This window comes from Megalobrama amblycephala, linkage group LG8, assembly GCF_018812025.1.
Source record: "Megalobrama amblycephala isolate DHTTF-2021 linkage group LG8, ASM1881202v1, whole genome shotgun sequence".
NCBI lineage: Eukaryota > Metazoa > Chordata > Actinopteri > Cypriniformes > Xenocyprididae > Megalobrama > Megalobrama amblycephala.
The window spans coordinates 5,746,128-5,772,275 of NC_063051.1; the positions used below are offsets into that span (position 1 = coordinate 5,746,128).

The 26,148-nt window shown below is 36.7% G+C and overlaps 2 protein-coding genes across 8 annotated transcripts in view; one reads left to right on the forward strand and one right to left on the reverse strand.

Moving 5' to 3' along the window:
- The window catches only part of cntn4 (contactin 4), a 197,361-nt gene extending 192,297 nt beyond the window's left edge, over positions 1–5,064 (forward strand). For all 5 annotated transcript variants that reach the window (XM_048198885.1, XM_048198887.1, XM_048198888.1 and 2 more), the window contains one exon: positions 1,511–5,064. In XM_048198885.1, coding sequence (XP_048054842.1) covers positions 1,511–1,602 — 92 coding nt within the window. In that variant the 3' untranslated portion in view covers positions 1,603–5,064. The remainder of the gene's footprint in view (positions 1–1,510) is intronic.
- rbm19 (RNA binding motif protein 19) lies at positions 5,013–25,158 on the reverse strand. Of its 3 annotated transcripts, XM_048198891.1 has the most exons (25): positions 24,970–25,157; positions 23,747–23,929; positions 23,488–23,622; positions 23,232–23,267; positions 22,868–23,156; positions 20,665–20,945; positions 20,516–20,575; positions 18,952–19,030; positions 18,800–18,871; positions 18,165–18,371; positions 17,956–18,086; positions 17,758–17,882; positions 17,571–17,667; positions 17,376–17,486; positions 16,356–16,556; positions 14,883–14,955; positions 13,657–13,811; positions 13,355–13,415; positions 13,122–13,201; positions 12,954–13,009; positions 11,158–11,277; positions 10,823–10,925; positions 10,558–10,678; positions 5,565–5,684; positions 5,013–5,383 (listed from the first exon to the last, which is right to left on the reverse strand). In XM_048198891.1, exons 1-24 carry the CDS (start codon positions 25,003–25,005, stop codon positions 5,602–5,604), a joined length of 2,895 nt encoding a protein of 964 aa, XP_048054848.1. In that variant the 5' UTR covers positions 25,006–25,157; the 3' UTR covers positions 5,013–5,383; positions 5,565–5,601. The 3 variants fall into 3 exon arrangements, with proteins under 3 accessions (XP_048054848.1, XP_048054849.1, XP_048054847.1); XM_048198892.1 differs by having other exon boundaries at positions 5,013–5,684; positions 20,665–20,939; positions 24,970–25,158; XM_048198890.1 differs by having other exon boundaries at positions 5,013–5,684.
- Positions 25,159–26,148: the final 990 nt, after the last annotated feature.

The following is a 26,148-nucleotide window of genomic DNA, read 5'->3' on the forward strand; positions in this document are numbered from 1 at the left end:
AGTAACAACTGCAGATTATGAGTTACCTGCGGTGAGTCCGACATAATGAATCCACTAACACGACACAGCGAATGCCGGTGGTAAACACTCGTGTTCCAATACTCGTGCACGAGTTTTGGGAGGCGTTCCCTCGAAATGAGATGTGAAGGAGGGGGGTTGTTCTTACGCATGCGCTCATTTCAAAAACTCACTAAAATCTTTGGTTTCTCAGTCGACGAAAAGATCCTCTTTATCACCTTTAAATATTAGAGATTATTTCAAAAACCAACTTTGGCTAACTAGTCCTAGGTTTTTGGCTCAACCTTGATAACTGTTAAAAAGCTTTAAAACCCATATATTTCCTATGGTAAATTGCCTGTGCAAGCTGTAAATGTTCTTTTCCATGTATGATCGAGATGGTTACAGGCTTGCTAAATAAAAAACTTATTTTTAAAGCATGTGCTTAAAGGCCTCATAGGGTTAGTTCACCCAAAAATGAAAATTCTGTCATTAAGTACTCACCCTGATGTCGTTCCACACCTATAAGACCTTTGTTCATCTTCAGAACACAAATTAAGATATTTTTGATAAAATCCGATGGCTCAGTGAGGCCTCCGTTGTCAGCAAGATAATTAACACTTTCAAATGCCCAGAAAGGTAATAAAAACATATTTACAACAGTTCAACCTTAATGTTATGAAGTGACGAGAATACTTTTAGTGCGGCAAAAAAACAAAATAATGATTTTATTCAGCAGTATCTATTGATGGGCGATTACAAAACACCGCTTCATGAAGCTTCAAAGCTTGAATCAAACTGCAAAAGTCACGCCCCCCAGTGGTGAACCATTGAAATTTCGAAACACTTGTTCAATGTTCAATGTTAAACCACCGATTCGAAACGAAAGATTTATATAGCTTCGGAGCTTCGTGAAGCAGTGTTTTGAAATCGTCCATCACGAGATATTGTTGAATAAAGTCATTATTTAGTTTTTTTTGGTGCACAAATAGTATTCTCGTCACTTCATAGTATTAAGGTTGAACCACATTCACAGTCACATGATCTGTTTTAAATACGTCTTTAGTAGCTTTCGGGGCATTGAAAGTGTTAATTATCTTGCTGTCATTGGAGGCCTCGCCGAGCCATCGGATTTTATCAAAAATATCTTAATTTGTGTTCCGAAGATTTTGTAAATGACTTTGTCACTTTTGATCAATTTCATGTGTCCTCGCTGAATAATAAATCTTACTGACCCTAAACTTTTGAACCACAGTGTATGCAGGAAATCAGCTGGGGACAACAGTCAATTTGTCCCCAATAATAGCTGCCTGTAATATACAAAAAATAAAATAACATTCATAATATAATGTGAGTTCCTATAAATTATTGTTCTGAAGCTCTTCACCTTTTAAACTCCAGTTGCTCATTTGAAGTGACAGTAATGTATTGACTGTGATTTTAAATCATACACTTGTTTGTTTTAGCACTTAACCGTTTTATCTTATTCATTCAGTGATTTATTCTCTCTCAGGTCCCAATGCCATCGCCTCGGCTTCCAGTGTCTCCACTCTCTCGGCTCTCAGTACAATAGCTCTCTCCCTCACAGCCCGCACATCTTTATGACAGAACACAGCGCGGGCCGCTGACTTCAGACCACACGTTCTTCCTTGAGAGGAGACTCTGAGAAAAGTGACTCAGACAGATCGATGAAAACCCATTCATACAAACCAGAGGACCTACGTGAACGATAATAGTGGGATGAAGAGGAAAAGATTTTTAAAAAACGGGTGTGTTGTTGGCTAGCCAATTCAAAAGAGATTGAAGGCTGATGGGATTGAATTTGATGTTACCAAAGCAGCTTAAAAAAAAAAAAAAAAACTAATTGAGGAAAATGTCACATGCTTCTTTTGTATGTACGACATATCTAGCTTTTTCCTTTTTGTTTGATCCAGTCGGTCTGTCTGTTCCTATTACAGTACGCCGAGTGTGTAGGAACCGCTTTAGATGCATGTCATGTACAATGTTTTGTAAGAGAATGCAGGTGTCTGAAACGTAATCATTTAGAGCAAGACATATTTGGCTGAAAACCAACTAATCATCATAAAATGAGGTGACGATCCTCTGAGGGTCACACGTGCTTACAAGCAAAGAATCTCCAAGGACTTCTTACTGTTTACGACACAGGAATACTTGCACTGAAATCGCGTCTGGAAGAAAGTAAACAACAAAAACAAAAAAAAAACCATCCTGACCAGAAACTAGAGAGAATGCTGCTACAAGGCCAAGGCGGATGTCTTCTGAAAGCCGCCCGTTGGCGTCTTTGTCACCTCCCTCTTTACTGGTCAGCAGCGAACGGACACCAGGCGTTCACATTAGCCGTCTCTTTTTCCCGTCATCTTCCGCTTCTCTGTTTGTGCGTCACGTCTAGAGCTCTTCTTTGCCTTTTGTGTGCCTCATTGTGTGTTTTTGAAATCCTCAGGTCCTCAGAAAAGCCTTAATACATATTTCTTAGCGTTACCTACTTAGATAAGTGCTGGACGCCAGGGCTGTGAGTGGTTAGTCAAGCGAGATGCTGGGGTTAGTTGGTGTGAGTTTATTGCTTCCATGTTCCATATAATAACAGCCGTATGCTGTTCCTCATTGTTTCAAGGCAATACAGTGTGTGTGTGTGTGTGCGTGCGTGTGTGTGAACTGTGCTAATGTAGGGGCTACGGGCTCTGCATTTTTTTTTAATGCCATGTGGGACTGGTGCGATGAAAGTAGCTTGTCATTTCTTGAGGTGCAAATAGACATACTGCTTAAAGGGACACGTGGAGCTCTAAGACTGAGTGAAAGAAAATGTATATGTAAATGCTTTTTTGTATATTCCAGATAATTTATATTTAAGTGGAACACATCAAACTTTCCTACAAAACTCATCTCTGTTTTTATCTAACAAACAGAATAGACGTTTCTTAGCTTACCGTGGCTCTGCATGTGGATGTACTATTTCCATTCTTGATTCATTAGGTACTAACCAATGAACTTTTGACGAAATGATACAAATACAGTCATCCATTTCTGAAGATTTGTGTATCGGTGTGTCATAGCCAGAATGCTCTTTCTCTAAGCAGTGCTTTCCAACAAACTTCTTTGGTTTTATCGGAGCTCCATTTATTAAACCGCATAACTTTTCCCTCCAAGGTTCTCTGTTTATACTGGATCACAAAATAAACGACATTTATAAAAATGATCACGCACGTTTTGTTTGGGTGCATTATCTGTGACTGAGAGTAAAATGTGATTATAAAGTTCTCAATGATGGTTCAACCAAACATTTTGTCATTTGCTCAATCTCATGTCATTCCAAACCCATGTGACTATTGTGTCTCTTCATGCAGGACAAGTAAAGCAACTTAAAAGTTATCCATATGACTAGTGCACTATATTCTGTTTTTGAAGCTTTGTGTGAGGAATAGGCCAAAATTCAAGTTATTTACAGATAAGCTTCCTTTCTTAAAGGGATAGTTCACCCAGAAATGAAAATTCAGCCTCATATCGTTCCAAATCTGTATGAAATTCTTTCTTCTGCAGAACATAAAAGATATTTTGAAGAATGTTGTCGGTAACTAAACAGTTTTGAGGACCATAAACTTCCATTGTATGGACAAAAAAAACATACATTTCACAAAATATCTTTTATGTTTCACAAAAGAAAGAAAGCCATGCAGGTTCGAAACATGAAGTTGAGTAAATGACAGACTTCATTTTTGGGTGAACTGTTGCTTTAAACCTCATTTGCATTTAAACATGTACACAAACCATAACATGACGCCAAATCACGATCAGTTGTGATCCAGTAACCTTTGTAAGCTCGATTCCACCTCATAGTAAAAGGTAAAGTTTAAATTTACATTTTGATGTCAGTCACGAGAAAATCCACGTTCTGAGTTCTGAACTTGTATCAACAATCTCAGACGTTCCTGATTCAAAGCTCTATTGTAGCGCGCGAATATAAGGCACGACTAGTGCTATGAACTACTTTATTTTCTTTAATTGGGAGCCTGGCAGCACCTGGTCACTGTCATTGTATGTAAATGAGAAGGCTCAAAAGTGTGGATAACTAAATTTGTGTTCCAAAGGAAGAAAGACTGGGATACACGACTTGCCCAGATACAATCTAGAAGAGTCGACGCTAGTCCCACAAATCAGAGCACAGTCTACAGATTTTGGGAAGCTGGAGTTGACGTCGGGCACAGACGCCATTTTTTATTTTTATTTTTGTTTTTTATCATCAGAATATGATTCCATCCAACCAGAGGATATCGAACATATTTGATGTTATGAGCCAATTTTAGAACAAATTGTTTTTAGTCGTCATGCGCTTCCCAAGAACAAGGCGCTTTTTCCTCACGTTCAGAACAATTTGAAAGTCGGGCTCGTAGCATAAAGACGCGCTCTTCTGACAAACTGGCTGTAAATCAAAGTGTAATCGGTCTTACGTTTGGGATTCAAAATAGGCAAAACTACTTTTTTACGTAACACTGAAATAAGAGTTATGACCAGTCCTAACGAAAAAAAATATAGATGACCAATATAGAAGACTATGCAGTTTATGCAACAGCCACTGATAGTGTGTGATCCTCAGTCGTTTACTGTATAGTCTTTAATGATGCTCAGTTTGCATAGGCGGCAAGTATATGATGATGTTTAGTGCTGTAAAATCGGTTGTGTATTCCAGCCTTTATTAGTGCGATGGGGATAAATGTAAATGGTGACAATTTTCATTTTTGGGTGAACAAACAAACTCTTTAATAAAAAAGTAAACAAATGAAGAAGACTGTCACCATATTACATTACAGGTTAGTTTGAAGCAACATGAACATGATATCATGCAGTTCTCCTGGAATTGTGATGCAGTACACTAGAATGTCCACTACATGGTGTGTAAGGCATCTTCTGTGTAGACCAAGACTGTTTTGACCTCGACTGTACAAATAGTACATTTTATAAAGTGAGGTTTCTAGTGTGATTACCACCCTAAGATAGGAACATTTCCAGACAAATTATTTATTGTTACATCAATAAACAGTATGATCCCAACAATATGAAAGCACTTGTCATTTCTTGAATCAATCATTGACCAGTGTTCAAATTAGGGAGCCACAGACTGGAAAAGACCGTCGAACGACAATGCATAAATATACGTACTTAGATTTTACATTATTATGTAATTATTCTTAGTCAAGAACAGACAAATTATGTGTCAAAAAATCATGTTAAAAGCAAACAGTGTCCATTTTTATCTTCAGTTTGAAATGTCTCGGCCCTCCGTGACGATTAAAAACAGCTAAAGCGAACGTGGCCTTTGGGCATCTTTTCCAAAAGGACTTCGTCGTCGAGTTCACCTTCAGCCGGAGTTGGTCTGCGGGGAGACGCTGTGTTTAATACATTGACAGCAATAACAGGGATGATGTATGAGCATATAATAAAAAGCTAATTGGGAGCATCTGGGGCCAAAAGGAAGAATTCCTGAAGAGACCGTGAAGCAGCTGTTTAAGACGGAGTCATAATAGAGATAAATGGAGTTCCACTGGATGATTTACTCTCTTATTGATGCTGGAGGTGACTGACGGCTGCTATTCACTCCCCGTCTTCATCCCCGACCTCCATCTGCTCCAAGATTCCCTCTAACACCTCCGCCTTCTTCCGCTTCTTAGGAGCATCTGACAGAGAAGATGAGAGAACAGATTTGTGCACAGATTTGTTTTAATTAAATTAAAGAAAGGAAATTACTAGAATTGCAACCAGTGTTGGGGAAACTACTTCAAATTAGGTGCTTTGGCAAGCTGCAGGTTTCAAGCAGTCAAACTACTGTTTGAAAAAGTATTGAAAAACTCATAACAATCAAGCTTTTTGAGGGGGCAACATTTTTGAATAAATTGTTATATATAATATTGGTAATTTACAACAATGTCTCATTTGTGACCCTGGACCATATAACCAATTGAGATTTATACATCATCTGAATAAGCTTTCCATTGATGTATGATTTGTTAGAATAGGACAATATTTGGCCAAGATACAACTATTTGAAAATCTGGAATCTGAGGGTGCAAAAAAAAAAAAAAAAAATCGAAATATTGAGAAAATCGCCTTTAAAGGTGTCCAAATAAAGTCCTTAGCAATGCATATCCACTCACAAAAATAAAAAATTGATATATTTATGGTAGGAAATTTACAAAATATCTTCATGGAACATGATCTTTACTCAATATCCTAGTGATTTTTGGCATAAAAGAAAAATTGATCATTTTGACACATACAATGTATTGTTGGCTATTGCTACAAATATACCTGTTAGACTTGTGACTGGTTTTGTGGTCAAGGGTCACATTTGTTAATGCATTAACCAACATGAACTAACAATGAGCAATATATTCTTACAGCATATATTAATCTTTGTTAATATAAAAATGTTCATGTGCGCAGTGCATTACCTAATGTTAACAGATACAACTTTTGATCTTAAAAAGTGAATTGGTAAATGTTGAGATTAACATTAAAGAGGTAGTTCACCCAAAAATGAAAATTCTGTCATTTACTCACCCTCAAGTTGTTCCAAACCTTCAAATATGAATATGAAGAATATGGGTAACCAAACAGCTGATGGTCCCCATTGACTGCTATAGTATTGAAGTCAGTGGGGTCCATGAACTGTTTGGTTACCCATACTCTTCAAAATATCTTCTTTTGTGTTCAACAAAAGAAAGAAACTAATACAAATCTGGAGTGTGAGTAAATGACAGAATTTGTGTGTAAACTTTCCTTTAAGATTAATAAATGCTGTACAAGTATTGTTGTTAGTTCATGTCAACTAATGTAGATGTGTTAACTAATCAGACCTACACTGAACATACGCCCTATGACAGTATTGCTAACAGCTTTAAAGGGATTTTGCATAAGCTCCCCTGATCGAGAGACAACATCAACAGTCGTTCGCAGACGGCTGATCTCTCCCGCTTCACAGCGCGTGGAACGAGCGGCAATTCCCTTTCACCGTCTGCGTTTAGATTTCAGCAAAGATTGGGCGAACTACTGTTCATGAGCCGAACATTCAGCCACACAAAAAGACATTTTGTGTTTTTAACAGAAACACAAAATGATAAATAGTCTCAAGCACCACCAGAAGCCCATAGTAAGTTCACTGTAAATGAAATGTCAAATTTATTTCTTAATCAGTTAATTTTCATAAATTGTAGGATATACCATTTAAAGGTGGAGTATAATATTCAACGTCTGAAGTAGGCCTAAATACGCTTTACAATCAATAGCCTGTGTATAGCGGAAATAATACTTTAAAAGGCTGAAAGAAGCAGGAATTTGAACAAAAGACTTTTTTTTTTCTTCAGCGCTTCAGAATGCATCATTTTAAGCCTCTAAACTTCTGGAAAGTTTTTAGTCCAAAGGAACACTGTTTCTCGAAGATGCGCAATGCTTTATTGGATTTATTTGGATATAAACCCAATTTGTGTTTAGAGCCAAACAGACTGTATCTAAAATGTTGGCTATGACATTTAATGTTAACTATATTTTTGAATTGTATAATGTCAATATCACATTTAGCCTACTATCTTGCCGATGTTATGTTGCTTAAATATAGGCCTACTGTTATAGTCTAAATAAAAAAATGTAGATTTAGTTTTAGTCAACTAAATCTACTGTAGATTTAGTTGACTAAAACTAGACTAAAACTAAAACAATTTCTGATGACTAAAATATGACTAAAACTAAATGGCATTTTAGTCAAAAGACTACAGGTGCTGGTCATATAATTAGAATATCATCAAAAAGTTGATTTATTTCAGTAATTCAATTCAAAAAGTGAAACGTGTATATTATATTCATTCATTACACACAGACTGATATATTTCAAATGTTTATTTCTTTTAATTTTGATGATTATAACTGACAACTAAGGAGAATCCCAAATTCAGTATCTCAGAAAATTAGAATATTACTCAAGACCAATACAAAGAGAGGATTTTTAGAAATCTTGGCCAACTGAAAAGTATGAACATGAAAAGTATGAGCATGTACAGCACTCAATACTTAGTTGGGGCTCCTTTTGCCTGAATTACTGCAGCAATGCGGCATGGCATGGAGTCGATCAGTCTGTGGCACTGGTCAGGTGTTATGAGAGCCCAGGTTGCTCTGATAGTGGCCTTCAGCTCTTCTGAATTGTTGGGTCTGGCATATCGCATCTTCCTTTTGACAATACCCCATAGATTTTCTATGGGGTTAAGGTCAGGCAAGTTTGCTGGCCAATTAAAAACAGGGATACCATGGTCCTTAAACCGGGTACTGGTAGCTTTGGCACTGTGTGCAGGTGCCAAGTCCTGTTGGAAAATGAAATCTGCATCTCCATAAAGTTGGTCAGCAGCAGGAAGCATGAAGTGCTCTAAAACTTCCTGGTATACGGCTGCGTTGACCTTGGACCTCAGAAAACACAGAGTGGACCAACACCAGCAGATGACATGGCACCCCAAACCATCACTGACTGTGGAAACTTTACACTGGACCTCAAGCAACGTGGATTGTGTGCCTCTCCTCTCTTCCTCCAGACTCTGGGACCCTGATTTCCAAAGGAAATGCAAAATTTACTTTCATCAGAGAACATAACTTTGGACCACTCAGCAGCAGTCCAGTCCTTTTTGTCTTTAGCCCAGGTGAGATGCTTCTGACGCTGTCTGTTGTTCAAGAGTGGCTTGACACAAGGAATGCGACAGCTGAAACCCATGTCTTGCATACGTCTGTGCGTAGTGGTTCTTGAAGCACTGACTCCAGCTGCAGTCCACTCTTTGTGAATCTCCCCCACATTTTTGCATGGGTTTTGTTTCACAATCCTCTCCAGGGTGCGGTTATCCCTATTGCTTGTACACTTTTTTTCTACCACATCTTTTCCTTCCCTTCGCCTCTCTATTAATGTGCTTGGACACAGAGCTCTGTGAACAGTCAGCCTCTTTTGCAATGACCTTTTGTGTCTTGCCCTCCTTGTGCAAGGTGTCAGTGGTCGTCTTTTGGACAACTGTCAAGTCAGCAGTCTTCCCCATGATTGTGTAGCCTACAGAACTAGACTGAGAGACCATTTAAAGGCCTTTGCAGGTGTTTTGAGTTAATTAGCTGATTAGAGTGTGGCACCAGGTGTCTTCAATATTGAACCTTTTCACAATATTCTAATTTTCTGAGATACTGAATTTGGGATTTTCCTTAGTTGTCAGTTATAATCATCAAAATTAAAACAAATAAACATTTGAAATATATCAGTCTGTGTGTAATGAATGAATATAATATACAAGTTTCACTTTTTGAATGGAATTAGTGAAATCAACTTTTTGATGATATTCTAATTATATGACCAACACCTGTAAGACTAAAACTAAATCAAAATTTGCTGTCAAAATTAACACTGATAAATAGGTAATTGAATAATTTGTTCAGCAGATTAATTCAAAACGCAGATTCATTCAGCAGCCGGTTCAAAACAGCTCTAACACAGAGAAAACCCGGCCAATTACATCAGTGATGGCAGTAAGAATAGAGACTTACATCCAGAGAACAGTGAATTATTCATTCCAGTCTCCATTTAGCTTTTAAAAAAAATGACCTCTCTAATATTCAAAAATTGCAAGAAAATATTTTGTTCCATCTGTTGGTCCTCTTTGAAGCATGACAAAAAAAAAAAAAAAAAACTTTTCTTCAAATTGTGAATAGCAAAGAGCGCTCCCTTTATAGTGCGACTGAGCTTACTCACATGAAAACTGTTATAATCAATGTATCTGAACACACACTGCATAATGAATCTCCTACATCATGTCTACGCTTTGTTATAATGAGATTGATTTGCAAGGGCGTAGAAACTAATTAGAAACTAGATTGCGCACACACACAAATACACGCAGGACTGTTTGAAAGCAATTTTAAAAAGTCATCGCACATTGAGTGCATTGTATACTTCAGAATAGGTTGATGAAGAAGTTGTCATTGTGGGTTTTCTTATAAAATGCCTACAAAGTGGTTTGGCCGATGCCATCGTCCATTGTCCCAACCCTATTCATAACTGCATTCTCATGGTTTCGGTAAATTACAGCAACAGATGTGAGTTGTGTGTCATCTGAAGGTTTTAGATCCAGTCACTGTTCTCCACTGCAGCGGGCAGGTCGCATCAGTGACTCAAATGCTCCACTCTCTCTGCTGTCAGTTAATGAAGATTTGATGGATCAACTCGTGGCTCAACTGGACTCTTGTCGAATCAAAAATGATAAGAGGGTTTGAGAGAGTTTGCCATCTTGAAATGACTTTGGTCACTGTCATTATGGTTACTGGTAAGAGAATACGGGTTTGACTCCCGTTGTACATTCGTACAGACGGTATTAGAGATGCTGCTGCAAGATGCTGTTTGAACGGGACTTTCAAGACTCACACTTGTAATTAAATGTGGTTGTGTGAACGTAGCCTATTTGTAGGTTATTCATCAAACCTGCTTGCAACAGTCTATGCTAAATAACTGTTACTCTGTGTATAAAGCAGAAATTTTACCATGAAAGTGCAGTGCGGTTTTTCGTCGCAGGTCGTCCACAGTCTCCTCTGCGTCTGCCCACTCCAACACCAGCCTCCTGCCGTACAGATGGGTACTGTGGCACAGCGCCGTGAACGCTTTCTGTGAGAGACCAGCACAAGATCAAAGCTTGTGTAAGATGTACTGGACGCACCGAACAGGATCAATGTTGATTAGTTGTTTTACAGGAGACTGTCTGACTGTGAAAAGCAAGAGACAGAAAGAAACAGAGACAGATGCACCAACCTTGGCATCCTGTTTAGTGAGGAAGTCAATGAAGCCAAAACCACGGTGGGCTCCACCGATCCCTTTCTTTGGCAGGCGGACTGTCTTCAGCTCTCCAAATGTACTGAAAAAAAGAAACAACACTTGCACTTTGGATCAGATCTCACATGACAGAGGACTATTTTACAATAATTACAAGGGAACAAAGTCTAAAACCATGATAATACCCACAGTCATTTTTGTTAGTGAAAAATACTTACCAATCATTTCCAAAGTCAACAGTTTGGCCTGTTTTGTTCTATAACATACACATGAAAAGCAATACGAGTATCTGTTAAATGTCAAACCAAGCTTACCAGAAGAGTTCTCGCAGTTCTTTCACCGTGGCCTGGAAGGGGATGTTTCGCACCAGAATCTTAGAAGTCGTCTGTTTCCTGGCGGTTTGCTTTTTCCTCTTGGGGTCCGCCACACCTGACCTGCACAAACAACAGAAAGAAAATGGTTTTCACTTATACATGCGACTAATGCCATTTATTATGTCTGTCATTGACATTATTGGTCAAAAGGACTAAGAAAGCACATACGAAATAAATTAAAAGCAATGATGTGTTACAATAAGTAATCTAAAAATTAACTTAAAACACTGACTGTATATAATCTTTTGTTTACCATTATTACGCTAATTTAACATCAAACGGCAAACAACAAAAGCACACTGACTGGACATTTCCATTTATATTAACTACTTAAAAAATACTGGTGAATAGGGTATATGCAAATTCTATTCAATCAGTTAATCCTATGAAACTTCACCAAGTTTCCCATCACTTTCATTAGTGATTTCACATTAACGTGAAATTTAGACATTACTTTAATGAAAAAAAAAAATACATTCTAACATCAGAATAAGAATGGCATCTACGCTAATATCTGTCTCTCTGCTTATCCTGAGGTTTGCCGGGTGCTGGATCCAGGCCGTATCCAGATCAGATGGAGAACCTGTGTCTGGACCTGACTACAACGTAGCCCAGGAGACAATGGGCCTACAGATCCAGTTCTGGCTGCATCTATAATTCAGATTTTTAATCCCCGTACCCGCTTACATATATTTATATATAATCTATTTTTAATCTCTATAATAAAAATGTATAATTCAGATTTTGATCTCCATATCCATTTACATATATTATATATATATCTTCCAAGGGGTTTTTTCCCTCCTAGGACTTTTTTCCCAGTGTTAGCACGCTGGGTTTTTCTCCTAGGGGGTTTTTTCCACCCCTGGGAGTCAGCCGACATTGGCTTAATGTAGCACCATCTTGTATATGTTACATATTACCACGCTTGTTTGTACAGCTTATTTTTAACCACTTCCCTTTTTTCTGTGCTTCTAATATGTAAAGCTGCTTTGAAACAATTACCAATTGTAAAAGCGCTATATAAATAAATTTGACTTGACTTGACTTGACATTTTCAGCAATTTCAAGAACTCTAGGAGGATTTTACATAAGAGATTGTTCATATATCCTTTCACAACCTTTCCAGAATACTAATTTTTGGTGCAATATTTAAAGAAAAGAATATAAACAGATGATTTTACACATTTTTGTAAATAAAACAAATTGTTTGGTTCATGTGTCTTAAGTGAAAGTTCAGATTTCTATCTCATTATAATGCTAAAACAATTCTTCACAGAAAATTACTATTACATGTAAGGACAAATATCATACAAAAAAAATTAGCCCAAAGCCAGACATAAGTGAATGTATTTTGCTTTAAATGTACAGCTTCAACACCAGTATTTCTGCACTGATCAGTTCCATCTCCATCAATTAGGCTTCCATCTATCAGCACCAAAGCAAAAGTAATTCTATTTTACCTATTTTTTATTTTCTTGTTATCATATTTTAGGTTATGAAATGTACATTTGCAGTCTGAATTGTCAAGTGTGACAAGTGTTAAGTCTGATTCATGTGCAAATGACTCTTATTAGCTGGTTCTTGAATCATTCAAAAAAACTGATAAACTCTTCACTGAATGAACTAAATGCATAATCAGAAGGCTTGGTGACCCCTAAGAGAGCACGGGGTTTGTGAAACCCTGACTTACACAGTGCATGAAGATTTAGGACACAAAAGATGCCTCGACTTACTTGAATTCTCTTTCTGATATTTTCAGCTCAAGCTGGTGCTCATCAACTGTGCAGTGCTGCAAAAGAAGTAATGAAAAAAGATGCCTGAATTTATTTAATCACATGAATATTTATGCATAATAAGACTACATAAATACAGCAATGAAAGAGCAGCAGATGGTCATTTACCTGCAGCTTTCTCATGGCTTTCTGTGCTGCCTTTGGAGTTTTGTACTGCACAAAGCCATAACCCATTGATAACATTTTACCTGAGAGAGAGAGAGAGACAAAGAGATCAAGGTGAGATTCACACAGAGGAAACAAGATGGAGAAATGACAAAAAGATAAAAAGAGAGAGAAAAAACACTAACAAATATACAGATGAATATCAATGGTAAATATGCATGTCTGTGAAAACAAACCTGTTTTATCTCTCTTCTTTGATATTGTGCAGCTTTTCACCACACCACATTTAGAGAATGTCTATCAAGAGAACACAATGAAACCCATACGGTGAGACACAGGCCGTGTTTACACCTGTTATTAACAACATCCGTTTGGGGTGATCCGATCCCGCAACACATGTTGCTGCTTACATCTGCTAATAACATGCATTTAAAATGAGTCTCCTGTGACCACTACACAAGAAACCTTCTCGGGTTTCCGCTACAAAACCCTAAACCACAATATCTACACAGTGTGCTGCTTGCGCCCTTGAGCTCACCTCGTGTAATGTTTCCTCTGAAGTGTTAAAGTTGAGGTTCTTGATGAAGAGAGTTGAGCCAGGCAAAATCTGCTCTTCCTCCTCCTCATCCTCTTCCTCCTCTTCCTTTTTAGTTGAGTCATTGTTCTCAGCAGATGCATCTTTGGTTCGAGGCTCTGAGCGGAGCAAAAGAAAGATGGACATTAAGACAGAACGAGAAAAACTACTGAAAACGCAGCACTGAAGCACTGACAAAACACTGATTTGGATGTCCTGAAGGAAATACTTCAGAATTGTAACATTTTAGTAACATTCCATTTCTATAATCAAATAAATGCTACAAACGAACTTTCTATACATCAAAGAATCCTGAAAAAAAATCCATTAAAATTTAGATAGCTCAGCTGTTTTCAACATTGATAATAAGAAATGTTTCTTAATAATAATTTAAAAAAAAAAATAATAATAATAATAATAATAATAATTTCTTAAGGATCATGTGACACTGAAGACTGGAGTAATGATGCTGAAAAGGCAGCTTTGTCATCACAGGAATACATTACATTTCAATTATATATTCAAATATTGAAAACAGTTATTTTAATTTAATCTTAATAGTTATTTTTATTTTTGTATGTATTTTTAGAAAATCTTACCGACCCCAAATTTCTGAACGGTAGTGTGAATAATATACAATTTAATTAATGTAATTAATATGAACAAAGATTAATAAATGCTGTAAACGATTTGATAATTGTTAGTTTATGATATCTAATGCATTAACTAATGTTAATGATGAACAAATGTTATTGTAAAGTGTTACTGCATATTTTAAGTTTTAATTTTAACAATAAATTATGACAATTTTAATTTTCAGGCAAATTATTCTCACACATGAACTTATTAAATTAATAAATATATTTCTAAAATGTATTTAAAAAAAATAATACTACTACTGTTAGCTAAAATATCACATTAGCCAAAATATTTACAAATATGCCAAGGGAAGGGCTTGTTCGACAGTGTTCCACTATGCTTGAAATGTACAGAGCTTTCCATGGAATTCTGACACATATTTGGAATTTGGATGATTGGAATTCCCTGCAGATTCCGTGCAGACCTGATTATGAGTCATTCTCATGTTGTCATTTCAATAAATGTCTCGGTTATGAACATGTGAGTGTTTAGGAATACATATATCTGGTTTAAATCACCAACAGACTGATATTTCGGTATTAAAGAATTACCTGGTTTAGGTGTTGGGGGAGTTGTAAAGACCGCTACAGGAGCCCACTCCAGATACAAAGGAACATGCTGGAACTGGAGACATAGACAGAATGACATCATACTATGTTACCAATTCAAGGTGAACTAACCAAAACTAACCAAAGGCACAAATGATTAGAAATATTATTACATATAAGTATTACAAACAAATAAATAAACAAATAGGGCTGTCAAAATAACGCGTTAATTTCGATTAATTAATCTGAGAAAAAATAACGCGTTAAAAAAAATAACGCAGATTAATCCATATTGACCTTTGAACCTGGAGACGTTCTCGTGCGCGCGAGCTCTTTCAAAGTAAGCACCGTCTTTGCACTCTCTCTACCTCACACATAATAATCTAAATCAACTGACACAATGCTAAAAGTTCATAAGACCGAATCCATGTTTCACGAGGCGCATTTGGAGAATGTTTTTCCTGAATAACCGCTGGGTGTGAATAGTGGTCAAAAAAACGTCACCTCATCTTCTCTGACAGGCGCCCTGCACGTGCAGCTGACATAACACTTTCAGTAAACAAAAAGAAAATCCTATCCAGTGGTTAAGTGTTTTCTGTGTTGACAAATCTTTTGCGATGTCCTAATAACAGTCGCGATTCGCACGCAACGCGTCAACGTCCACTAATGTCCAATTCGCGACCTAATAACTCATTTGAACAGATTCATTTTAATGAATGACAACAACTGATTCTTCCACACGGTCTATAATGAATCATTTACTCGAACAACTCTGAAATGAGAACATAAGTGTGCTTACCCCATTTAGCAAGAGTGGTTAGTAAAATTAGCCTTAATAATCCACAATATTTTCAGGTTATTTAAATGACAATGTGTAGTAAATTAGGCCTGCCTATAAAATCAGTTAGTTTAGACTGGAGTGAGGTGAAACCAGAACAAAGCAAGTTGTTGTTAGCTAGGTGCATTCAATTGTATATGGTAGAAAATTATATTATTAGTTAATGTAACTTCTAAATGCAAATTTTTAATACTTTTCAGGTTTAGCAAAAAAGCATCTTCTCTTACAAAGCTATAAAATCTTTTTTTTTTTTTTTTTTTTTTGCAAATAGGGCAAGAAAGAATTACAGTGAGAGTGACAGGTACTTTATTGTCAGTATCGGGCTCGCAGATCACGTGGGTAGGGTAGATCACTTTTTAATGTTTGTGTGGATGACCATGTCTGTCACCACCGAAGACCATTTTTGACCCAGGAAAAACCCTGCATTGATTCATTTGAATTGAAATATTTAATACTTTCACAGCAAAACTTATGTATGCAATTAATTTAGATTAATCACAGAGTATGTAATTAATTAGATTAAAAATTTTAATCGATTGACAGCCCTAAAATAAATATTATAAATCACATTTTAAAAATGTATACAAGTATATTTTTTGCAGTGAAAACAGTAGCTCAAATGCCCATCACACACTGACCTTGGTGTATGCAAGTTTCATGAAGGCCCGTTTGGCTTCTGTGGGCTCCAGGAACTCCACTATAGCAGTGAGGCCAGATGGGGGCAGCAGAACTCTTCCCAGAGATCCATGGGGTGAGAACAGAGCCTCAAGCTCTCCAACCTGCACTCCTGAGGGCAAGTTCTTCACCAGCAACACAGAGTTACTGCGCTGACCTGATGCCTAAATAGATGGAAATCACAGACACGCATAAACATAACCATGGTTTATGCAGAAACAAATATAAATATGCATTTGGTCATTAGCTGTGTCACATTAAGCTTTCTGGGGAATTCTGTCACAGAATCAGAATTAGGATGATTGGAATTCTTTGCAGAGTCCAAGCAGGCCTAATTATGAATCATTCTCACATGCTTATTTCAATAGATGGCTTAGTCATGGCAATGTGTTTTAAATATGAATGCATAATATATCTGTAATATCAGTAATTAGGTGATATTAAGCTTATTAATATAAATATTTTATGTATTAAAACGCTGCTGTTCCATAAGCGCCACCTACTGTCAGAGAGTAAATTTGCATTTTCATTCAGTCCATCTTTGCTTTATGCAGGAATGTTTTATGTAGCATAATTTCACAAAGCTAAAATCAGACCATCTGCTCATGCATGTGCGTAGCATCGTAATTTGAATCATGATTAAATTCAGTAGTTGCCTCTAATTTCAAATGGCTACAGATATTTTTTTGTTTAAGGCCAGTTTGGGGTGTATAGAGCAAATAAACAAATAAATTTGCTTGAACAAAGAAAAAAATTGGCAACCGGTATCGGAACTGGCCAGTTTGCTTTAAAAAACAAAAATCATGATCGGTGCATCACAAATTATAAATGTCTTTACTGTCAGTTTTGATCTAAGGAGTCTTTGCTGAATAAAAGCATTCATTTCTTTCAAAAATGAAATCTTCCTGACTCCAAACTTTTGAATGGTAGTGTATGGCTTATTAACTATACATGGTGGGAGTAAAGTAAAGCACACACTATACCTGACTGAATGAGTCCAGGGACACTCCATTGTCCAGGAGAAACTGTCTGGTCTCTTGTACAATCTGTGTCTCTCCGAGGGCCATCCTCACAGCCAGACTGCCATTAGATTCCTGCATACATACACAAATCCAGTGTTACCTATGTTAATCCTTAAAAAAAAAAAAAAAGACAATTTATAGTTCCCAAATACTCACGTGATCTAACACTTTGCTCTTGGTTGTGTTGTATTTCTGAGCAATAGCATCGGCCACTGCACTCGTGCCCAAAAACAGCGTATTCCAGTTATGAGAGCTGTGTAAAAAAACACAACAAAAACAGTGAACACAACTGGAAATTATCTAGTAGAGGTTTTCAGTTCCAGATGGTTCATCGAATTCTGACCTGCCGCTGGCTGCTTTGTCTTTGGCATCTTTCTTTCTCTTATATGAGGAGCTGCCTGGAGCGTTTGGCCCTTGATCGGGATTTTCCTTCTTCAGTCTTGAAGCCATGACATGCAGAACCCGCCCCTAGAGGGTCCAAACAGTTGTAAGAAAGCAAATAAAACTACACAGACAGAAAAGAGATGAAAGTTCCCAGTACCTGGAATACGTGGCCATCCAGTTCAGCCAAGGCTGAGACTGCATTCTCTGGTATCATGTATGTCACAAAGGCAAAGCCCTTGGGCTTCTTAGTCAGACTGTCTATAGGGAAAAGCGTCTCAGAAAGAGGACCTAATGGAGACGCAAGAAAAATAAGTGGTTTTTAAACATAAATCGAGAAATGATGTGTGGCAGATCTCCTACACTCACCATGCTTGACGAAGACTTCTTTCAGATCTTCTTCAGTGCATGTGTAAGGCAGGTTCCTGATGAAAAGTCTTCCCGATTCCGCCACGTCTTCCTCTTCCTCGTCGGCCTTCAGCTCACTCACAAAATTTCTTTCCTTCTTGCTTTCCTTCACAGACTTTCTATCATTTTTAAAGTTGTTGGCTCTGAACACTTCAATATAGCGCCCCCCTGTGGGTTTACACAGATAATACACATGCATTGAGGACGTGGAACCAGTCTTAGGCTGTTTACACTGACAGAAAAAAAATCAGATATTAACCTGACACACATAAGATTTTATTGCACGTGTATGAACACAAAAATCCACACATCCGTTCTGAGCCACTATCAAATGTAGTTTTAAATCAGATACATATCCAATATCTGGAGATCTGAACTACATCTAAACACGTCTATCTGATTCCCCTTGGAATTCCAAGAGACCACAAGGTGAGGGCGAAACTCACCCACAAGGATGTGTCTATATGCGGCCACACTAAAACTCATAAACTTTATATCCTTTATACACAGGTAAGAAACTGCACACAAGTAAAACACACAACCCAAGGATCTTTTCACAGTTGCGTACTTGTCAAAGAGAGTGAATAATTGCTTACCCATGTAGTCTCTGTTCAGGCGCAGGGCACTCTCAACCTCTGCCTCCGATCGCAGGTCCACATACACGTAACCTTATCACAGGAAATTCAACATCAATCAAAGAGTGACATCTTCAAACCATCAACAGAGAGTAAACAACAGAAGCTCTTACCCGAGTTGCGTCTGCCACTGTTTTTTCCAAATCGAATGGCAACAGGTTTCAAAGGCATCATAAATTCTCTGACTTGTTGCTACGGTGAAGTGGTAAATCAAACAGTGAGGACAAAAATCAGACAAAACTTACTACAAAAATTTGGACTGCCAGGACACAAAAAGATCAGTTAAAGGGTTAGTTCACCCAAAAATGAAAATTATGTCATTAATGACTCACCCAAACCCGTAAGACCTCCGTTCATCTTCAGAACACAGTTTAAGATATTTTAGATTTAGTCCGAGAGCTTTCTGTCCCTCCATTGAAAATGTATGTACAGTAGACTGTCCATGTCCAGAAAGGTAATAAAAACATCATCAAAGTAGTCCATGTGACATCAGTGGGTTAGTTAGAAGTTTCTGAAGCATCGAAAATACATTTTGGTCCAAAAATAACAAAAACTACGACTTTATTCAGCATTGTCTTCTCTTCCGGAATCCTTTCCATTGAATTGATTCCATTGAATTGATTCCATTGAATCCTTTCATCTGTCGGCGTTGGTAATGCACTTTTACGTCGTTGTTTTTGGCGATTAGGACATCCGCGACATGCACACTTACGCACCATTTTAAAAAATATAGCAATACCAAAATACAAACAATGTAGAATAGCTTGAATACAGCGTGCGTCTCCCTCAGACTGTAAACGCACCGGATAACACGTCAGCAGCGTCACTGCGGAGTCGTGAACCCGGATTGACAACAGACCCGGAAGAGAATACAATGCTGAATAAAGTCGTAGTTTTTGTTATTTTTGGACCAAAATGTATTTTAGATGCTTCAAAAACTTCTAACTAACCCACTGATGTCACATGGACTACTTTGATGATGTTTTTATTACCTTTCTGGACATGGACAGTATACCGCACATACATTTTCAGTGGAGGGACAGAAAGCTCTCGGACTAAATCTAAAATATCTTAAACTGTGTTTCGAAGATGAACGAAGGTCTTACGGGTTTGGAACGACATGAGGGTGAGTCATTAATGACATCATTTTCATTTCTGGATGAACTAACCCTTTAAAAGCTGGCTGTCTTGATTTGTGTTATTTATGTGACAACAGTGTTCTGTATTAATAATTAAATTTATTAATAACAATAAACTTAAAAAATACACAATTCTTCTCCCAATTAGATATTAAAGCAGGGTTTTTTTGCTTTATAACAAGTAGGGGTGTACCAGGATTGCAAATAACTGATAAATGGCTGATATTATAAATGTTTTTTAAAGAAAGAAAGAAAATTTGATTTTAGGCATCATAAATTTATACTATACAGTATGAAAGATGGATTAAACTAGTTTGGAACTGTTTAAATTAGAAGAAAAAAAAAAAGAAATCCTTGTAAAAATAAAGGAGGGACCTAGTAAAACAGTCCTTGATAAACACTCAAGAAAGAAAATAAAACTGTTATTTAAAAAAATGTATTAGGATGATAGTTAGGTGTTATCCGCTGTAACAATGACAAAAGTTGTTGTACAAAAACAAATGACATATTCAATATCGACCAATAATCAATATCTCACCTCTTTGACGCCGAATGGAGCACCTCGTAGCTTGACTGTGAACTCTGTTCTCGGCTCCATCTATAATGGTGTATGAACAGCACAAACAAATCAGCATCTAATAGCCAACTATTCCATATTGAACCACATGATAGTTTTATCACACTGACCATGTTCTGGGCTGCTGGTTTTGTGCTGTTCTTGCTGCTTGTCTTATCAATATTCTCATATGCAGTGTCTGTGTGCTGGACCGGGGACTCTTCCTCATCCTCTTCCTCTTCTTTCTCCTCATCCTCTTCTTTCTCCTCATCCTCATCCTTATCGGCAGCACTGGCACTGTGACCACCTTTTTCCATCTCTTTCTTATCCACCATGTCTGATTTCTCCACAATTTTGGAGCGAAGATAGTCCATATCAGATAGATCTTTCTTCAAGGCTTTCTTATCTGTTTCTAGTGAGAAAACACATTTGGAGAGCATGTGGAGGATGGGGGGAGGAAAAAAAAGAAGAAGAAAAAATAACACCTACGCAAATCCAGTACAAATGCATGAAGAAAAGATTGGTGACACTTTACTTATAGGGTTAGTTATTAGGGGTGTGACGAGATTTCTCGTCAAGGCGAAAAGTAGTCTCGTGATGTTGCCATGACAGAGTGTTAGGATGATTAGGAAAGAATATGCCACCGCTACGTTTACATTACGCCTCCACTGTCCTTTTGCTTTGTGTTTAAATAAAAAACATTTAATTCAGTTGGATAACGGTCGCCGCCGCTCCATATTTAAAGAGTTACGCGCGATCGCTGAAAGTGAAAGTAAACGCGCGCGCGCATTCAAACGCGATTTCAATACCCGCATTTTGAAAGCGGCTCCTTGATTAATGCAAATATCTCTCAATATGAAAGCTATTTTAGGCTGGGCAGTGTAGCTGTAACCATCTCTTAGCTCTGTATCAAAGAAAAAGTTGGTCTTATTTGCACTTTGAATATTGAGAGAGTGTGATTATGGTTTCAACTTGTAAAGTGTTACCATAAAAATGAATAACAGTTTTCTCTTAATCTTATTAAGCACAAACAATAAGGTTTCATTTGTTAACATTAGTTAATGCACTGTGAACTGTCATCAACTAACAATGAATGACTATTTTTATTAACTAACATACCGGTAAACAAAGATTAATAAATACTGTAGCATATATATTGCTCATTGTTAGTTGATGTTGGTTAATGTGTTAATGTTAATAAATGAGACCTTATTGTAAAGTGTTACCATTTTTATTTATACTGTTTTTATTTCTATGATCAGTTTGTGGAAAGGAGTTCAGTTAGGAGGTCAAAGGTTGTAGAAGCTCATTAATCATGTACAGTAATGTCTGAAGAGATTGAAATCATACAGAAGAGAAGTCAGTCAGTTAAGTTAGTGGCAAAACCTTTTACAGTGCTTGAGTATTGTTGTCTTTTACTGCATATGATAATTCATACTCAGAAAGTAGAACTGAATGACATTCATTATAAGATGATTAGTTAAAACATTTCAAATACACCTGCAGAATATTTTTTCTAGTCATGTATTTCGCCATTGAGGATTTCGTAAAAATAGTGTGTAAAAATCTTGTCTCGTCTCGTCTCGTGAACTCAATCTCGAGTCTCGTCTCGTGAGATACCCATCTCGTCACACCCCTATTAGTTATTAATTATGAGCTATGCAACTGATGTGTGAGATGATGAATGTTTATATGTGAATAAAAGCCTAAATTCAATCAGTTCATAATATAAGCAATTGAATCTCATCAGAAAATCTGGACTAAATCACTCAATTCATATGGATTACTTTTACAATCTCTTTATGATTTTCTGAAGCGTCAAAGTTCAATTGTGTAGCTGTCAACGGAGGGACAGAAAGCTCTTAGATTTCATCAAAAAGATCTTCATTTGTGTTCCGAAGATGAACAAAAGTCTTATGGGTTTTGAATGACATGAGGGTGAATAATTAATGACAGAATTTTCATTTTTGGGTGAACTAACCCTTTAAAGCTTTTATGCATTATAAAGTTATACATAATGTAATGCATAATAACGCATTATCTTTTCATTAATAATTGTAACAAAAGTTAAAATGCATTATAATATTTGCAGTTTCCTTGTTACATTTGAAATGGGTTGTTTGTCATGTCTTTTAATGCATTACACTTTCTAAAGGGATCATCAATGAATAGATTATAATGATAAAGATAAGTATAACAATGTACTATAACTGTGATTACAATTATACAAGAGATCATACAATGCATTATAAGGTGCAATTCAAACTTTTATAACGCTTTATATACACATATATAAAGTATAAATATATATTCACCACAAAGTTCACTTCTCACCTTGTTTGTCCTCTTCATCAGCAGCATCCTCATCATCAGCAGCATCCTCATCTTCACTCAGTTGCTCTGATTCATCAGAGTCAAAGTTCAGGTAATCATCACTAACAGCCGCTTTCTTCTCCTTCTTCTCCTTCTTCTTCTCCTTCTTCTCCTTCTTCTCCTTCTTCTCCTTCTTCTCTTTTTCAGCTCCAAAAGAAGCCGCTTCCACAGTGTCATTGGCCCATGTGGGCACCTGTGAGCGCTTCTGGTGCACAGCCAGGAACTCCTGGAAGCTCTTGTCTTTTTCAAGCTAAGGATTAGAAATTACTTTTTATAGAATGTATGCTTTGTGTAATGCGATAGACTTCGGCGGTAGCAAACTTACATCTCCAAGAAGAACATTCAAAGGCTTCTTCTGCTTCTGTAAAGATAGAGTGACAGCATAAATTCAGTTTGATTCATTTGTATTGCACTTTTCGCATTACACATTGTTCTAAAGCAGTTTAGAGAAAATAGACAAATAAAAAAGGAAAAGAAAAATCAATGAGACCTCTCAATAAAACTGTTTGCAAACAATAAAGTGAGTGGGTCATAAATAGCACATTTTCCTCAGCGCAGACACTGAACAAAAATGAATTTACCAGTGAACTTTCCTCCTTTTCTAGCTGTTCACGTGATTTTGGTTCTTCTGTAACTTTGTTTGATGATGGTTGGCGTGTGTGTTTGCTCCATGGTCTGGCTTTGTTTGGGTCTCCAAAATCTGTGCAGAATTCCACCTTATTCAGGCAGATGATGAATAAGATAAGAATTACATGATACAATGTTCAAATAAACTATTTGTATTATCAATTTAAAAAAAAGTCCAAATCTCTTGGACTCCTCCATGATCTTGTCACTTACAGTAACTCTAGATGTGTCCACAAAGGTCTTGTTGAAATGTTTCAGAGCTTTCTTTGCATCCTCTTCAGCCTTGAAACCTACGAATCCAAATTTGCGGAATTTGCCATCTTTGGTGAATTTCAACGTACAATCTGTAAGCGTCCCAAAATCCGCAAACATCTTATGGAAGCGATCATCCTTCATCTGGGGACAGAGAATAAATCAAATTTCAACAGTTGTCACAAAACCACATGTATTTAATACACATAAAGCTCCTCAAGACCTCAATGCATTTAAATCATTGCCTGATGATAGTGCCTATTTATTCTACAATGCCATGTAACACTGATTCTATCAAATGTAATACCATGGTACTTTCACTTCGGTAAAGTTGGTTTTATATTCGCACATTCGAACATCCGTATTCAATAGCCTTGTTAATCACACTACATTGGACATTCAGTGGACATTCACAAGTAAATATGCCATTAAAACAATACTTGCCTATTTTGATCGACTGTGAAAAATGTTGTAAGTTGACAATCGTTGGTTGTCAATATCATGTCGCTGCTTAAAATTCGCAAACATTAATTTATTGCACATTTATTGGGAAAGTCTGAATTTATCAGAAGTCCGAATGTGCGAATATAAAACCAACTTTACCGAAGTGGTACTTTCCCACATGGAAAAAATACTATAGTAAATATTATAGTGTTTTTGAACTATAGTAAAGTAACTGAATTAATTTGTTGTGGTAATATAACAACTATAGTAATATAAACAAATTATTTTTTTAAGTTTTCTACAACGATAGGGTATATTATACTACAATGAATACATTACAGTTTACTGTAGTAAAAACTAAAGTATACTACAGTATTTATTACAGCTGATCATTTCACTATAGTTAATACTACAGTATGCTGTAGCATTCATTAACAAAGTGTTGTAAATACTATAATATATACAGCTATAATTTACTATATTTTATTACTATAGTAAACACTATAGTATTTTTTTCACGTGGGTTAATATATACACCATAGTATTCAAATAGTGCTCCAAAAGCCTCTGGGCAGTACCATGAAAACTCCATGACACTAAATTCAAACAAAAACATAGTTGGGACGTTTTGTTAGTGAATACAGTGAAGAAACGTGCTTAAAACTTCGTTAAATCTTCGTAGGCGCGTGCATCTTTGACAGCGAACTTGCATCAACTCTAATATCATTAGAAATACTCACCCCATTTGGGAGATTCTTGACTATTAATCTTGACATTTTTCCGATCCCGGTGTGAGTTTATGTGGTAAAATAACAAAATATTATGTTATCAACAATAAAGCATGATGCTCTTCAATAAGTCGCCATCTTTACTGCATGACGTAAAGCGCGTCACCACAATCAAGGGACTTGGGCTCCCTCTTCTGGACATGAGTGGAATGTTAGTATGCACTAATCCTTTTCTTTACTTAAAGGGATAGTTCACCTAACCTAACCCACAAGTTGTTCCATAACCGTATGAATGTCTTTCTTCTGCTGAACACAAAAGAAGATATTTTGAAGAATGTCGGTAACCAAACAGTTGATGGGCCCTATTGACTTCCATAGTATGGAAAAGAAAAAAATGTTTGGTTTCCCATATTCTTCAAAATATTTTCTTTGGTGTTCAGCAGAAGGAAGAAATTCATACAGGTTTAGAACAACTTGAGGGTGAGTAATTAATGACAGAATTTTTATTTTTGGGTGAACTATACCTTTAAATAAATAAGACTTTTGCATATTAAAGTACACATAAAACTTGTATAGTAACTTAAACCTTTGAAATATGTAAATTAGGCACCGTCTTTTAAACATGCACAAATTTGCATATTATGGGTAAGGCAGTTACAGGCAATGCCATTAAAATAAAATGTTAAAATGCAGTTCTGTTGACTATTATCCTGGATTTAATTATAGCTAAATATTATGTAACTCCTGTCTATAATTATGCCTGCAATTAATTTGTATATTGTCAAGTCATAATCTGTACAGTCAGACTTAGGTAAGTTTAGATAAATGATCCTGACCGACACAGACAAGCTTTAAACATGTCCACCAGGTCAACTCCCACACTGCACAATTAAGAGCTTCATTTCTGTCTGTTTCTCTGTTAGACACACCCTAGACCACAGTCAGCATACATTCATCTTGCATTTTGATTCTACCACTATAGTATCTCTTGATCTACAAAGGTAGCTAATTCATGATTATTATGACTCATTACTTTACACACATTCTTCACTGAAGGACTGAAGTGAGTCAAGTCTATTAGAGACACTTTGTCTGCACTCCAATGAATGGCTTTCCAAATTACATTTGAGCCAACTAACCAATCTAAAGTGAAAACTAGATCAGTAAAGTAACATATTGACTGGATAATTA

Excerpts from the sequence above, each read along its gene's own strand:
- rbm19 (XM_048198891.1), bottom strand. The coding sequence starts at position 25,005 with ATGTCAAGATTAATAGTCAAGAATCTCCCAAATGGG. Across the intron at positions 23,157-23,231 it reads TGAATGTTCTTCTTGGAGAT|CTTGAAAAAGACAAGAGCTT; the intron begins GTAAGTTTGCTA and ends TCTAATCCTTAG. Across the intron at positions 17,883-17,955 it reads TGGATGGCCACGTATTCCAG|GGGCGGGTTCTGCATGTCAT; the intron begins GTACTGGGAACT and ends TGGACCCTCTAG.